Genomic DNA, 16,068 nt, shown 5'->3' with positions numbered 1-16,068 from the left:
GAGAGGGAAATTGTTCAAATGCTCAAACCAATCATGTGGAGACCATGACATCGTTACCAATGTAGTTGGTCTAGGAAAAATGATATTGTAGCAAATTGGTGTGAAAATATGAAGATTTGAACCCACGAAAAATAGTCATACATGATCAATACAAGAGAGTGACGTGTTAGACTCTTTTAAGTTTCATGTGCTCTAGATTGGTGTGTACCTCTTTATGTAGGTGTTAAACAATCCATAACAATATGACATTCTAATTTTTTGTATGTGGGCTCCATATTATAAATTCAATTGTCCACCACTCATGTGACTTTTGGGTTAGTGTTATTGAAGAGATAATTCCTAACACGGACGGATTATACAACTTCACATCTATTGGATGAACATTGATGGGTTTTCGATTCGTAAAATGAGGGGTGATGATGAAGAAGACAAACGTGAATTAAGAATCATGACCCGATAAATATAATGCTTAGCACCCACACGTACCCATACAACGATCATACGTACATGGTGCTCGATAAGATAAGTATTCACCATCCAAACATCTAATATAGACATGTGATCACTTATTCATGGGCCCATGTGGATAATATCTTCACACATTTATATGTTGCACATGTGCTCAACTTTGTGTCTTCCCACTCAATTTGCACAACTAAGGTTGTTAGAGTTTGATGACGCAAAAAGATAGTTATGACTCCACCACATAATGATGTTTGCATATTAAGATAGATCATCAACCTTGGGTGAGTTGGTGTTTGAAGAGTGTTACAAGATTGTCAATGTTCATTACTAGTGTGTTGTATAACTATGCCATAGTGTCCCTTTCATGGCTCTCATCTAAAGTACAAGAAGAGTGGAATGGAGGTAACTCTAACGGAGGGTGGTGGAAAATGTTGCAGCATAGTTGGCATTCTCAAATTGTTGTTTGATCCAAAGTGTTTGGAGAGTGATAATTGGGGTCATTCCTTTAGGTAGTATTAGTCTTTCACACACTCCTTCACAAATGGGACACAGGTAACCTCGGTTTGGAGGCGGTTCACACCATGTAGCATGCGTTATATAGGTGACACGACGTGAGACCAAGGGGTTTCTACCGAAAAAAGATGTGTGTGTGTGTGTGTAGCATTCATTAGATCAGAAAGACATTCGGAGAGAATGACTACTCATATCATATATGCATGCATGCATGTATGTATGTATGTATAAGCCTAGTCATAGACTCATATGTATGTATGTATGTATGTATGTATGTACTATGTACATATAAGCCTAGTTATAGTATAAAATGAATTAATTCAATGGGAGTGAGAGAGAGAGAGAGAGAGAGAGAGAGAGAGAGAGATGATGAGTTGGCTATAGGAATAATATCCATGGGAGATGATGTGCACGATCTCTCTCTCTCTCTCTCTCTCTCTCTTTTCTTCTTCTTCTTCCTCTCGCTTGTATGTATTTGTATAATGTATGTAGGTTTGAAGTCCACGCGCTTCTTCTCTCAAAAAACTCAACTCCTCTCTCTCTCTCTCTCTGTGAGTGTGTATGTGTTCTCTGTTTCTTCTGTTTTACCTACAATCAATCTGCAGAAAATCTAGGTATATCGTATGATCAATTTATAATCATATATGTATTATGTATATGTGTGCGTGTGCGCGTCGGCCTATTAGATGAATCAATTCTATTACGGGCCCATATTCTATTAATCCCCTGATCATACATATTTTGGGTTAATAGATCATCATCACCACCGCCATCACCGCTGCCATCATTTTCATCTTCATCTTCATCTGAATCATAATCAAGCTTTTTCTCACCACCATTAAATTCATAGATTAAAGCTAACCATATACGGTCACTAATCTTTCTTCTTCCTTGTCTTCTCTATCGCTCAATAATCATCCTCCACTTTTGGTGATCGTTTTCCATAATCCAAAAACTTGAAACCAAGGTACTGACTCCTTAATGATGCAAAATTTCTGTTTGGGAAAAAAGCTGCTAGATTCTGTGTGCGCGTGTAATAATCACTGCATCATTTGTGTGAAAGCTGGGGATTACATACATAATTTTAGATATGTTTTAGGTATTTGCTAACAATACCCCTAAGGTTTCAAAATCTTCTAAAACTTCTTGCAAGAGGGTAGGGGTATCCTTAAAGAATATTTGTTTCATTACACTTTTTAAGTTTAGTACTTGGAAATTTATTATCAAACCACCAACGAATTCACATCCAAATACTATATGAATATAGACTCAAGATCAATACCAACAAGTTTGTTTGATTGGTTCAGGAAATCATCAGGTTCTTCGTGGTGCAAACTTCTAGAAGTGAACATTATAGTTGTATTGCATGTGCACAAATCCAATTGTTTTTAGTTTTTGGACAGATCGGACACCATTTGGTCTAGTGTGACTCTTGACATCATCAATGAAGTTGCAAACGGCACCAACACCGACACCAACACCAATGACAACAACTGTAACATTAGGGTCACAGAAAACCACGATGATGCCATGTGCGGCATGCAAGCTTTTGCGTCGAAAATGCGTGATGGAATGCCCCTTTGCACCTTACTTCCACCCTTCGGAACCCCATCGGTTTGCCGTTGTTCATAAGGTTTTTGGTGCAAGTAATGTCTCCAAGATGTTGATGGTATGATAATCTTATCTCCTAGTGATTTTCCTTATGTTCACTCTTGGAAAGTTGGATGACCAAGTCCCTTGCAAATATGTAATTGTATATTGCATGTGAGCTCAACTCAAGGGGGGTTTTACGTTATTGCTTTCACCACATAAAGCTATAATCCACAAATACCCTTGTGGACATGGGGCCCTCATACATATGTAAGTTAATGTAACCATAATGCAAAGAGTTTTTGAAGCTACTTCCCACAAATTATTTACATATAATATAAGGGCACACCCCCATGCATTTAATCCGTTTTTAAAGGGATTTAGTGTATGAGCATTACAATAGGGAAAATCATACTTTAATTTTATTCCATGAAAATTAGAAGACATCAAAGTTTTGTTTGTCTAGGGAATAATATGTTTTGAACCAACATGATATAGATGAGGGTCAAATCCTAACTCTCCATCATAAGATGAAATCATTATAGAGTTGTTGTAGTACACAAGATGGAGAAACATGTTAAATAGGCTAGGTTAAAGTTGTGGTATATGATGTATTGAGTCTAAAATTAACATACATAGTACTATGAACTGTTTATATCGTAACGCGTATTTGATATAATGTTCCTTAACATATCTACAAAACATGAGAAAAACAATACCTAGGGCTTCATTGGGTTGCTAGTGGTGTGGACTTTGTATGTATGAGCATTAGTGTCCTTTACAAAACAAAATGCAATTACTTGTAACCATTACATCTCTATTGAATATAAAATTTAATCATCATAATCCTCTACTTTCTTTCCCACTCTCATTATGGATCCGTAATGATGCTCTCTTAATGTCAATATAATTCATGTTCAATTGGAAACTTCTCCTTAAATTAAAAAAGCTGGAAGACATTTTTCCACACATGGAAGGGAGCCCACTTACTTCTATTTCCCCCTATCTCATTTCCATGCAAGGAAAATAAGCATTACCTAGAGATTAAGGCAAAACATGACTATGTTTGGAAACTATAGAAAATGTGGACTAAAACATTGGGCTTTTATATAAATCCTTTATGTTCTACTACAATGAACCACTAAGGAAATACTGGGTTAAATAATGGGTGTTGTAAAACAAAAGTCAACCCATGATCATATTTCTTGTGAAGGGTAGCTTTTGGGCATCAGGCTCAAAGAAAGTCAAAGAAAGTATTTATTATAGACTTAGAAGGAAAATGAAAACACTACATTGAATTGAGTACTCAATTCAAAACTGTTTTATTCATAGAATATACTCTTCTAGGGATTTCTATTGCTAATAATGCCATCCATGGTCTCTAGGAGGGAATGGGATCCAAGATTATACAAATATTGTGGTTAGCTAGTTGAATCTTTAACATGATACAACAAGTTGATAATGTTCGGCCAATATATGAGGTGACAATCTACAAGAATATTGTTTTTTATGCATGGAAGTATATCTTAAAGACTCTGTATGTAGATTGTGTGTGCATGAGTTAAACATGTTAGGAACATGATTAGAGTCTAACATAATTCCTTTTGTAGATGCTAGGGTACATAAATGAATTTGATGATATGCATGTAGGAGGTCCCCGAAAACCATCGAGTAGATGTGGCAAATAGCTTGGTATATGAAGCGAATGCACGATTGAGGGATCCTGTGTATGGTTGCCTAGGGGTCATATCATCTTTACAACATCAAGCTCAAGCTTTGCAAGCTGAATTGCATGAAGTTAGGACACAAATAATGAGGTATAGGTTTCAAGAGAGTGAGATGACAACAACTACATCAGCTAACCACCATCTTGTGAACACCCAAAACATTGGTACCAACCTTATTAACAATGATAACAACACAAATATTATTAATAACGTTTTTCTCAATACTTCTATTAGTACTACACATATAGTTCCTTCCTATAGTTTAACTAACTCCTCCCAAACCACAAATAACTCCAGTGGCCCCTACCACACCAATGGGTCCCCAAAGAGCACTATGCACCATCCTAATGTCAACCATTCCAAAGAACATTATTGGTCACAATTGCATCAAAGTTGTAGGTAGTAGGCAAGCTATTCATGAGTTGCTTATAACCAGAGAATCAAATATTGCATCATAAGTATAATCATTTTTAATTGTGCTCCATTCCACCAACTAACATTACTATGAAGCAAATTATTTCCTTATGCATAATTTGGTCCTTTAAGATCTCCAATTCTTTCATTTATTTTCTAAGAATGGAGGTGCCATGACCTCTCTTTACAAATTTAGTCGATCTTCCAAAAATATCACAAAATCTTTCAGTATTCAAACCAAATGTTTATTGTGCAAGATCATCTTGGAGTCAATGCTTGTACAAAACTCTTTCATTGTATGTGAATACAAATAGGGTTTCTTGACAATACGTGTTTATGCTTGAGTAAAGGTGATTCACCATCAAAATTCATGACATATATATATTTGCAAGGCTTCATTCTCTCTCCACACCCTTTGAATGAATTATATGTCAAAAACTTGTTTTGACTAAATTTGTTGTAGGGTCACATTTTCTCTACACTCCCCCAAGGTGAATTAGGTGTCAAAACCTAAACTAAATTCCTCAACTATACCTGTTTAAGTTAAGTGGGGCTTCACATATGCAAAAAATTTGAGGAGCATTTCCATGAGAATGCAAAGGGTTACTATCAAAACTTGTTTTAATGATCAATGTTTCATTTTTATGTGTTTTTTGCAAACGATCTTAGGACTTGTTAATCACCTAAACCAATAGGTAGATAAGATATCTATACCATGAGCAAGCAAGAATGCACCCATAGTCAAAACATTAACCATGCAAGAATACAAAAACTCCAACAATGTTAATTGAGCAAGAGAAAAAGTCCACACTACTCACCAACCACCTATCTTCACGAAATTTTAACCAAGAACAACGGGGCTTGATTAAACAAGCATGTCATATGATGCTACACAAACATATCACATGAATTTATCTATATACTTGTACCCCCTCATGAATTTTTCTATATACTCAGATTCTAAGTTGCAAGATCAACCATTATTTCTAATGATGGCTTTTGATTTAGACATACAAGGCAGCATATATGTTTTAATTTACTAGACAATTGATATGATATCACTACCTGCATAAAGAATGTTTACACAAATACTAGCACTCATGAATAGCTCCCAACAAATTGTCAAGGAGTAATAATAAGATGCAGAAAACCCAACCTGAGCTTGTGTATGTCATGTATGTAATTTTTGCTCAAATTTATAATCCTACAAATATTTGTCTTTACCCAATTTTTATTCAATAACTACTTACACTTAGGCTTTACAAATAACTTTTCATCTATGCTTCTGATAACATTAAACCCCTATCAAAATAACCTAAAATCCAACAACACATCTAGATAATAGAAAAGGGTGTTCCTTCCTAAACTACAATAAAGGAGTTCAATCATTTGCACGAGTAATTGGTCACAATGATAAAGATAAAAAGTTTCTGTTAGTAATACAAATTGTAGGTCTTTGTCCATTATTGCTATTCAAATGGACAAATATTGGTACATCTTTAGGGGGGAATATATCATTACAAAAAATTTACGATACACTGCCTTTTTTTTAAATTTGTACACAAAAACATCAGTACCTCATTCGATTTGAATCACTAAACATACACCATGATTAGGATGAGAGGAAATTAGACAGCTGCAAGATTTAGGGGTGAACTTGGCCTCTTAGCGATATGTTGGCATTGTAAAATCATCATCATTAAAAGAAGGGGCTTCATTCTCCTCGAGCAAATCCGATACATCAAATGCATCATCCTCCAAGTGAACCTATATAAATAATCGTAAAATTGAGTTACCATTAAAGTTAATTTTCTTGTTGCAATCAACAAAACTTAAAACTCGATTCATGGCTCACATCACAAATAGTTCTCTCCTCATAACAGAAAAGAAGTATTTAGATTAAGACTCTCAAAGTTCATTTAAATTACCTTTGCCTTTTGGTAGCCATCCATTAGTCTCCGATATTGTTCCCGTGCTTCAGGAGACTTTGCCATGGATTGTACTCTTGCAAGAGCTTTTTCTAATCCTCGCTCTATTTGCCGTCTCCCCGATTTTAGAACATCTTCATTGTCCCGATCATCCGGAATACAAACTTTCGAAGGTTCAAAGCCTCGTAAGCCTTTTCCTCGTCGTCGCCACCTGAGGATTGCTTTTTCTACGATGCTCACCGACCATAAGATTTTGTTGTGCTGCTTTCGAACTTGATGCCCCCTGAAATGTGCCTGGTTACAAAGAAAAATTCCGTTAAGAATTTTGTGTTTGTGTAAAATGGAGGATGGGGGGTGTCAAGCTATTGCTTTTCCCTCAACTTGTTTGTTTCTTTTTCTTTGAAAAAATACCAGGGCTTTATATTAGCTATTCAAAAGTTGTTCAAAATTTCTGTGTGCCTCTTCTCTAGTCTTTGATTACTCCTCATAATTAATATGGTTATGCTTATACTTGTAGCATTTCTCTTCCATTTTCAATACGTGCAATTTTCACCACTCTTGCAGAAGAGAAAGTCATTGCTGCCTCCCCACGAAGAATATAGAAAGAAGAGTGCATAAGGGTAGCTAGCTGTTAACATAAACAATTGCCATCCCTCCATAACTTGATTGGCCAAAAGTCCATCTAATCGCTAATGGGGCCTAAACTAGCCAAGTAACCATCTTCATAAGTAGCTCCTGCTAATGCATACTAATAATGCATATAAGGTTTAGGATTCATAGCATGCATAGTTCCCTCCCCCACGTCCAATACCTGAATTTTCACCACATTCTGGCGGAAGCAAAGAAAGTCTCTGCGGCCTTTCCAGCCCCTGAACTTCTGCTGTATGCGTACAGCCGCGGACTGAGAAAGTGCATCATCATCATCATAAATCACTCTGTTTGTGTTTGATTTCCGAGCAGCAGCAATATAATGTGCTTCCCTGGTAGATATCCCATATTCATCTTCCTCAAGACCATATGACTCTTGTTTCTTCTTGAAAGATTGCAATCGGAATTCGGTATGAATTAGTGCTGCGGCTTGTGTGGCATTCCTTACAGCAGCGAGAGAAAGTTGCTGCTCTGATTCGATTGCATTCGGTTGTGAAATAGCCCTCTTAGACACAGTTTCTAATCGATTATGAGCATCAGTAGACATTATCTCATTCGACTTGGGATTCAGATTCATCAATTGAAGATGTCCTGTAAGGAGTGATTCTGCGAGATAACCAGCAATTCCTTTGTGTCCTTCAGAAGACGCAAGATCAGCAGCAGTTTGTCCATCTGGAAAAGCACTTGTGGGATCTGTTTTAGCTCCTGGGGCAGCACCATTAGCAAGAAGTTCTACCACCATGGATTCCCTGTAAAAGATCACAAAAAATCATTCCCATGAGATATACCGAACATCAAAATACTGCTTAGAGGGAAGCTAACTACTTGTTCTGAAAGACCATGCAGGAGACAGTGAAACATTGTGATCAACATATCGAAAAATTCTAGAATGAGATACCCATGAATACATAATGTGTTTCCACTTTAATATTGTGGAATCTGGGTAGATGACTAGGATGGGTTCAGCATCCTATTGTCTTTGTGGTGTGAAAACCATATTCCTAATACCCTGAATATATCCAAGGGCCTAGATTCAATGATATGCATGAAAAGCATACACTGCAAAATTGACAGAATGCTTGTATTGACAATAAGTATTCAAGTTTGTGTCTAATAAATATTTGATTGTGATATAGATGCATTATTCCCGAAATAACAATTTAAGCATCAGACAAGAAAGTCATGACAAATTGATTTGTTAACTTGCATGTTCCTGTAAGAGAGTGATTCTCATCAGATATGGCCACATGATTTACCTGCCACAATGTGCAGCCCAATGCAAAGCAGTCCACCCCCGTGAATCTCTAAAGTTAATGCTAACACCAGCATTTACGAAAGGAGAAATGATCCAAGTGTAACCAAGTGCAGCTCCCATATGTAAAACACCCAATCCATGATCATCCAGGATTGCAGGACCTCTGTCACTTTCTAGGACCAGCTTTTCAAGCCAAAGCTGTAGCTTTTCTTTCAATAGATTCTGAATGAGTTGCTCCTTCAGACTCTTTGCCCCACCACCAGCCCCACCACCAGATTCTATGAGTTGGTCTTCAAGTTGTTCCCACTCTTCAAACAAGAACAAAGAATTGAAATTAGCATGAAAACCTCTTGATTCCTCAGGTTTGGTGGATAATGATTTGTGTGACAGCATTCGTGCAAGACGGATCTGAAACAGCATATCCCTCTTATTTAAAGTTGCCCTTTCAGGTTCTTCGGCAGACAAAGGCTGTGAATTGGCATAATATTCAAACACCCTAACTTCACTGCATCGATTTCTATCATTGCGTGTAACATAAAAGGGAACCTTGCCAGGTGTATGGGGGGGTGCATAGCATCTGAAAACACCTGGTAGCAATAACTCTGCTGGTACTTCAACGTCCCCAAACATGCAACACCATTTCTGTTGATACGGATCGGTAATCGTGCCCAGGAAGGTACCAGTTAAAAGAACCTGTACAATTGGATTGCATATTATGTTATCGAACATATAATCACTATCTAATTCAAGAAATAGTTACAAAGCATGGACAAAGTTATACAGCTAATGTGATTCCAATGCAAATCAGCTGAATTTTAAGATCTGTTCTATGCCAATAGGTGCAGAAACTAAAAAGACAGGAAGACATATTATTGTTTTTAAAGGGCAGCCGTGGCCTATGAGGTCTATGTGATGATTACAACTGCACTATGTAAAATTGACGGGAAAACTACCACTGGGAAAACTGCCTCATATGTGAGAATTACTTTTTCAAGAAACAAACAGGGAAACAATCATCAATATGTGGATAACATAGCACTTGAAACTCTGAACCCAGATGCATTGCAACAAAGTAGTATGGCAAAGACACAAGATGTATTCCAGCCTTTGGAAAACCAGGATACACGTTCTCTTTTCAGCTAGTCATTGGTACTGAAAATATGCCAGGAGCAAAGCAGATGAATATATATATATATATATATGAGAAATCAGTATTTACCTTAGTACCAGATTGTGAAGAACCAATACTGGGCGAATAGTCTGAGATGCTGAAACACTTTTCTTGAGGAAGGGATGAGATAAATCCAGAATCTTCATGCATCCTTTGCACAAAGCTTGGTGCTTCTGTTGCTGTACTTGCCCAATATGTTGCATCTGTTGACAAAGGAAACATTGATTCGCCAGTATCTACACCAATAGCTTGACTAATCCATCTTCCAAAGCTATCATACTTTTTTAATGTATCAAGATTATCCTGTACAGCATCGACCTGGAAATCTCTGAATACGCCTGAATACGAGTTCATAAAAGAAGATTCTTTGCCAACTTCAGGCTGTGAGGTAGACGTTTTCACGTCATCTGCATTAGGGACTTGCAGATGAGATCGGTAAGACTCTATTAAAGCAGCACTAGGAGGGGGAATGTCATAGTTCTGCCTGTTCAATCCCTGTATTCTCAAACACATCGGTTATTCTGAAGTAATATATAAATATATTTCTATGTAATAGAATACAGACAATGGAACCATATACACCAATCCATAATTATCCCATTGTTGTTTGAATGGAAATAAAGGAACCAAAGTTACTTCCTCTGGAATAATATTAGCTCATAGGCCTCTGATTGTCTGGCACCTCATTAATATTCCTACAACATGGTTCATGAAGCATGCAGATGAATTGAACATTTACATTCAAGAGATATGAAGATGCAAGTATGCAATTGGAGAGGTCTTTAGGTTTCTGTTTTCTTTATCTTTTTTCTAACCCTTTAGGTTACATTGTTCTAGCATTGACTAGCCCTTATATCCAGAAAATACGAAATGCTACAGCTTCCATATCTCATACATACTCTGACAGTTATCATCCACATATCGAAACTTGTAAGAAAAATAAGAGAGAATTTCCGAATAGAATATCTTTCTAAGAATCGCTCTTTAAAGAGTTTGCAGCTGTTGAATTGTTTAACTTTCTGGTAGAATGTTCAAAGAAATATTTACCTCTGAAGATCCTTGCGGTTGAGTCACTGTCATCGAATACATGTCTGCGACAGGAGCTTGGTTAGACCTTAATCGTTGAACCATCCCTTCATGTGATGCAACCAAAAGATTCGTTAATATATTCTTCTCTTCGTTTTTGTTTTGATACTTCGGTAGACTCTCATTATTTCCCTGCACATTTCCTTGATTTGGAACCTCACCCCATTGTGGCAAATCAGAATTACCAGGCAGTATCACATCATTATTTTCTTTAATCATATTTGTGGCATAAACTCCACTTTCTCCTAACGCTGCTGCAATGGTATTGTTCTCCATTTTGTAATGTTGAAGGTAGCTTCGGTCATAGCTACCAATGTTAGGAAATGATGTAGAAGGCTGGCGGCCAAGTTCTTCCATCCCTAATCCTGATACTCCTCCAGTCATGGTGGTAGAAGGCTTGGACTCAAATTCACTAACACGATACTTATCCATATCTTCACTCGATTCAATTTCATCACGTTCTGATGAGTTTGCTCGCCCATTCCAGTCAGCACTAGTACTTGAGGCACGAGGAGAAACTAACGGGGAGGTTTGAGGAGAAACTCCTGTAATCACATTAGAGTTCCCCATAGATGGACTTCCTTCGGTTGTATAACTGTTAGGAGAACGCAATCCACTCCTGCTTCCCTGATTTTTTTAAAAGATATGGATGAATCGAAATAGAATTTATATGGAGCATATGCAAATGTTAATACTAAATGAGGCTTATGAATGCCTTCATATTCATTTTACCATAATTTAAGTTGTAAATGGGAAATATATACCATGACAAAAATAAAAAATTAGTCTGGCCTTACAATTTGCAAGTTCAGTGCATGTCAGTGCACGAATTAGTAAATGAGATAGAGAAAGAAGAGTCAAAATACATATTAACATCCATGAGGCCGAAATTGGCCTATAAGAGTGAGAAAAAGAAATAAGAAGCAACATATCTGTAACATGTTTAAATAAATCCGAACTGAATTGATAAACCCACCTCTTTCACTTCTCTATAGTGGACCAGAACTATGTGTTCATTTGAGCTGAAATTACAACAGCAAAAGGTTTTGTTTAGAGCATAGGAAATTTAGTATATATAAATATGCTATTAGATATCAGAGATGTTTCACTTGAATTTGATGCGTACTCTAGCATCCAGTAACTCCGACGTTGGAAATTATCATTTTCTTCACCATGTGCATAGTAACAGTGCAAAACTTCTACACTTCCAGCCTAAAAAGCACATGGATACATTAAATCTTACACCATATCATCAGTTCAAGCCATATGAAAACAAGAAAAAATTATCAAGCTCACCTTCAACCTTTCATGTGCCTCGCGGACAGTTTTTCCATCTTTTTTCTTGCGCCAATTGTGTCCATCCTTCCGAAAATATCTTAGAACCTTACGATCAAAGAGGAACAACGAACCACCTAATATAAATAGGTAAAAAACAAAAACAGGAAATTTTACCAGTCAATTAACAATCATTTGATAGTAACCGCTTTCATCTAGCCATTAATTGTTGTTTTTCATGAACTGTTTGAAAATTATTTCTATATCTACAAGCTACAGCAAAATATTTCCAAGGGATATCGTTTAAAAGTTAAGATGTATTGCTACGCTGCAAGATGAACCTTTGCATCACAAATATCTAAAAATACTCCAATTGAATTTGATACCATTATCCTATCAGTATAAAATCCTGCTGACAAAAGAAAGTTTTACACAAATGTGACAGACATACACTATTATAGCATGATATTACTATCAGAAAATTTCTCGGAAAAAAAGAAAGAATGGAATTGAAAATTGAAACAATAATGGTTTATAATTCACCTACGGATTATCCCCATCCACTCTTAATGGAATATTCCATTGAAATATCAATTATGCATTCCATTCTTTGTAATTCACTTAGGATTATTCCTGTCCCTTCCTAATGGAATATTCCCTTGAAATATCTATTATGACATAGTAATGTTGATTGTTTGTTTAGTTATGCATATGATAGTTTTCCACTTTATCCCCTGCATTGACAGCTGTGAGATTTTGAAAATGATAATACTAACTTTGTGGCTTGTGTGGTGGTTCTGGTGTAAGTTTGAATTTTTGATAATTGCTTAAAATCTCGCAAATTTCAAGGGGACGCAGCCATCGATGTTGAGCCTCCACCAGAATCTGATATAACGTAGCATCTGTGCAAAACAGCAGAAATAGTAAGTACTCATTCTTCGTAAACATAACAGAGAAATCTACATACTACCCAAAAGAAAACAAACCCATTGGTGATCCTGTTTGTAGACATATGTGAAAGCATAAACACACTGGAAATTGTTTAAAACTAGCACATTATTGTATTCTCTTCCTGCTGGCATATTTTTCAAAAATAGATAGATAACGGGGAGAAGCAATGATTTTAACACCCGTCATCAATCTTAACGAAGATAATTAATTAACCTTAAATACATTACAGGTGAAACTCATAGGCTGAAATCCTGACCTTGCCATGTTGCATTCGATCAATCATTTATGTGAGAGTATATAAGGTATAAAATGTAGAATTATGTGAGGTTTGTAGACAAACTAGTTGTCATCATTTATTATATCCTACATTTATGGAGTCATACGTAATCTCCGATGATAGATGAGTGGGTGAGGCTTCTTGAGTGTAAAATCTTTAGGACCTGTTATTTTGTCCCAAAGGAGCTCGTAAAAACATGCCATGTGTTTAACCACGTGATCCCTCTCCTTGTTCAGTGCAAGGCATTGAAGAACTCGATTGTGTACATAAGTTGGGGTGGGTATATCATGTTATAAAGGTCTATGTCTTGAAGCATTACCATCATGGAAACTTCAAAGCAGTATAAAATACTAATCGATGGCCACTTCTAAATGCAAAAAGGTCTGTCATATACCATAGGATATTGGATCTTCCATATCCTATGTCCCTTGTTGCAATCATGCCATACAAGGCCTCTAATGTGTTGCATTATGATGTTTACTTCGTTTGTAAATCAATTTCTGGTACCACCAGAATGTCCTAATACTGGAAAACTTCATTCATTCATATAATGACAGATAGGGTACCTCCACTTCTTACAAAACTTTGTGCGCACTGGAACCAGAACCTTGCAATTTCTTACCAATTACAAGAAAAGGGAAGTGAAATAAAATAATAACATGTCAGTGTCCTGTTTAAGCCCTCAACAAATTGTGTCAGGGTTTAGTGCACTGTCAGAAAGGTTCAAACCCTCCAAACTTTTGGTAACTTTCTATCAAGACTTTCCTAAGGTACATGTTCTGGTCCCAGTGTTTGCTGAGCTGAAGAATCGTTGTTCCTAATTTCTCTCTAGAGAGAACTACAAAATTTGTTTTACTAATTTCTCTAGATAGACATGTTTCATAAAGCACCTTCGTGTCTCAAGAGCACATAGGCTTGATGCCTAAAGGCTCGTTTGGCTCATTTCACTTCTTCTTTATCAAAATTGTATTAGATAATTGTGGCTATTAGCAAGTATCCTTGTCCTGGTAATTTTACTCCCTAATAGAATAGCTTTCAAGCTAGTTTTCATTACTCCTAAATGCCTTAGATTTCATTACTCCTAAATGCCTGAGCTGAATTTTACTCTCTTGGAATGTCTTAAATCTCTAGAAATTGTACAGTGGTGTTTTCATCACACAGAATATTAAGCCAGTGAAGCTGCCCTAGCTCTCTGTCACAATTACAAGCAAAGTAACAAAAATACACAGTTGTGTTCATATCTCATAGTTCACGCATGATCCCAGGGCTAATAAACCCATCCTGGTCATCTATGATTTAGGGAAATAATGAAAGTGTATACCGGTATTCTCAACTTCTCACAACAAGGGTCACCCATAGACCGAGGGTCAATAAAATCGTCCTCGTCACCTACCCTAATCACAATTGAAACATTACAAATTGTTGACATCGTAACAAATATGTATTGTTTCCATTAAAATACCTTAGATCTCCTGAGCTTATTTAGGCCATAATTAATGGGTATGCTTTCCATTGGAATACCTAAGAACTTCTAGAAATTGTTCATGTAGCTTTAACAGGAGGTATTCTTTTCATTGGAATATTGCCTTAAAATCTCTAAGAATTTCTGCATGTCATAATTAACATGTATATTTTCCATCAGAGTACTTTAGATCTCTATAGCAAATCAAAGATGGATATTCTGGATGGTACAAAAGCAAAATAAAAGAAGAAACTTATATTAAATATGAATAAAATTAACTTACCAGTATTGTTTGGATACCCTCCAAAGAGGCGATTTTCCATTTGTTTTCTCCAGCTATAATATAGGTGTATATATATACACGATGAAATTTCTTCGAGAATTCACAAATAATTTGTTGTAAATAGGCGAAAACAAATGCCCAGAAATTCAACCTAAGGAACTGAGACGATAGATCAAACCCTAACGATGAGAGTATCTGTAAATAGAAGACCCAAATTTGGACCAAACAAGCAAAATAAAAGAAGCGAAATTTAGTCAAAAAGAAAACGAAAGAGAGAAATTACATTTATTCTCTATTTCTCTTTTCCTATTTTTTTTCCTTTTATTCTCGACCTTCAAGCTCTGTCCGGTTAGCAGTGCCGAAAAAACAAACAGCATAAAAACAAACGAACAAATAAATCAATAAATTCAAGGAAAATATTTCCTCTTGGAATTTGAAGAATAATATCTGTTTTGGGTTAATACTATTAGAAAAATACCCTTTGGGTGTAGTATTAGGTAATTATAGCCGATGCCCTTAGTATTTTTGTTCTAAATTTTAATACATGCCCCTCGGGAGTCGGCCCCCACAAGAAAAAGCAACACTATTATTATTACTTTTGTTTTACTAAGTGAATATGACACCTTCTCGGTCTACTAGGCTTACGACAGTTACGAGTTGAAGCACACCATTCACACCTTGACAACTGAGTTTGAGGCTCGTCTATTGACTTTTTTCCTATTCCCGATGCTCCACTTCAAACTCTTGTTGTTATGAATCATGATCCACCCAATCTTCAGAAACTCATATAATATAGTGAAACTTTGACAGAGATTTCTGGCTGACCAAAGTGGACGCCCCAACTAAATTGTGTTTCAAGAATCTAAACTGAGCAATCTACTCTTATCTACGTTTTGCAAACACTTGTGGGACATCATTAAGATTGTCGAGATAAATTTTTCTAGAAGTTATGAGGGTATTGACTGATAGCTTAAAGGTATCAATAAATGACCACTTACTAAGAGTTATGACTATCTCATTGAA

At 36.3% G+C, this 16,068-nt stretch overlaps 2 protein-coding genes across 3 annotated transcripts; one reads left to right on the top strand and one right to left on the bottom strand.

Annotated features, from left to right (window-relative positions):
• Positions 1–2,288: 2,288 nt before the first annotated feature.
• On the top strand, positions 2,289–4,970 carry LOC147866905 (LOB domain-containing protein 15-like). The gene is made up of 2 exons (XM_087317432.1): positions 2,289–2,647; positions 4,219–4,970. Exons 1-2 carry the CDS (start codon positions 2,423–2,425, stop codon positions 4,696–4,698), a joined length of 705 nt encoding a protein of 234 aa, XP_087173558.1. The 5' UTR covers positions 2,289–2,422; the 3' UTR covers positions 4,699–4,970.
• A 1,101-nt stretch (positions 4,971–6,071) lies between these two features.
• On the bottom strand, positions 6,072–15,424 carry LOC147866904 (calmodulin-binding transcription activator 3-like). 2 transcript variants are annotated; one of them, XM_087317431.1, is made up of 12 exons: positions 15,329–15,424; positions 15,046–15,240; positions 12,849–12,974; positions 12,094–12,209; positions 11,924–12,009; positions 11,774–11,819; positions 10,759–11,424; positions 9,760–10,206; positions 8,542–9,233; positions 7,449–8,034; positions 6,638–6,931; positions 6,072–6,476 (listed from the first exon to the last, which is right to left on the bottom strand). In XM_087317431.1, the coding sequence occupies exons 2-12, from the start codon at positions 15,083–15,085 to the stop codon at positions 6,375–6,377; spliced, it is 3,201 nt and encodes a 1,066-aa protein (XP_087173557.1). In that variant the 5' UTR covers positions 15,086–15,240; positions 15,329–15,424; the 3' UTR covers positions 6,072–6,374. The 2 variants fall into 2 exon arrangements, with proteins under 2 accessions (XP_087173557.1, XP_087173556.1); XM_087317430.1 differs by having other exon boundaries at positions 15,046–15,379.
• Between the last annotated feature and the right edge of the window lie 644 nt (positions 15,425–16,068).

The sequence above is a fragment of the Azolla caroliniana genome, unplaced genomic scaffold (assembly GCF_043228905.1).
Source record: "Azolla caroliniana isolate FFs.n. ecotype wild unplaced genomic scaffold, voAzoCaro1.0.p SCAF_3, whole genome shotgun sequence".
Lineage (NCBI taxonomy): Eukaryota > Viridiplantae > Streptophyta > Polypodiopsida > Salviniales > Salviniaceae > Azolla > Azolla caroliniana.
Note: the sequence above shows the minus strand (reverse complement) of the source record. Positions and strands in the feature narration are given on the sequence as shown.

Bases quoted from the DNA above. Each gene is read 5' to 3' on its own strand.
- LOC147866905 (XM_087317432.1), top strand. From the start codon at position 2,423: ATGAAGTTGCAAACGGCACCAACACCGACACCAACACCAATGACAACA. The intron at 2,648-4,218 runs GTATGATAATCT...ATATGCATGTAG, and splicing joins ATGTCTCCAAGATGTTGATG to GAGGTCCCCGAAAACCATCG.
- LOC147866904 (XM_087317431.1), bottom strand. From the start codon at position 15,085: ATGGAAAATCGCCTCTTTGGAGGGTATCCAAACAATACTG. The intron at 12,975-15,045 runs GTAAGTTAATTT...TGTTTTGCACAG, and splicing joins AGGGTATCCAAACAATACTG to ATGCTACGTTATATCAGATT. The intron at 11,425-11,773 runs GTGGGTTTATCA...TAAAAAAATCAG, and splicing joins ACTATAGAGAAGTGAAAGAG to GGAAGCAGGAGTGGATTGCG.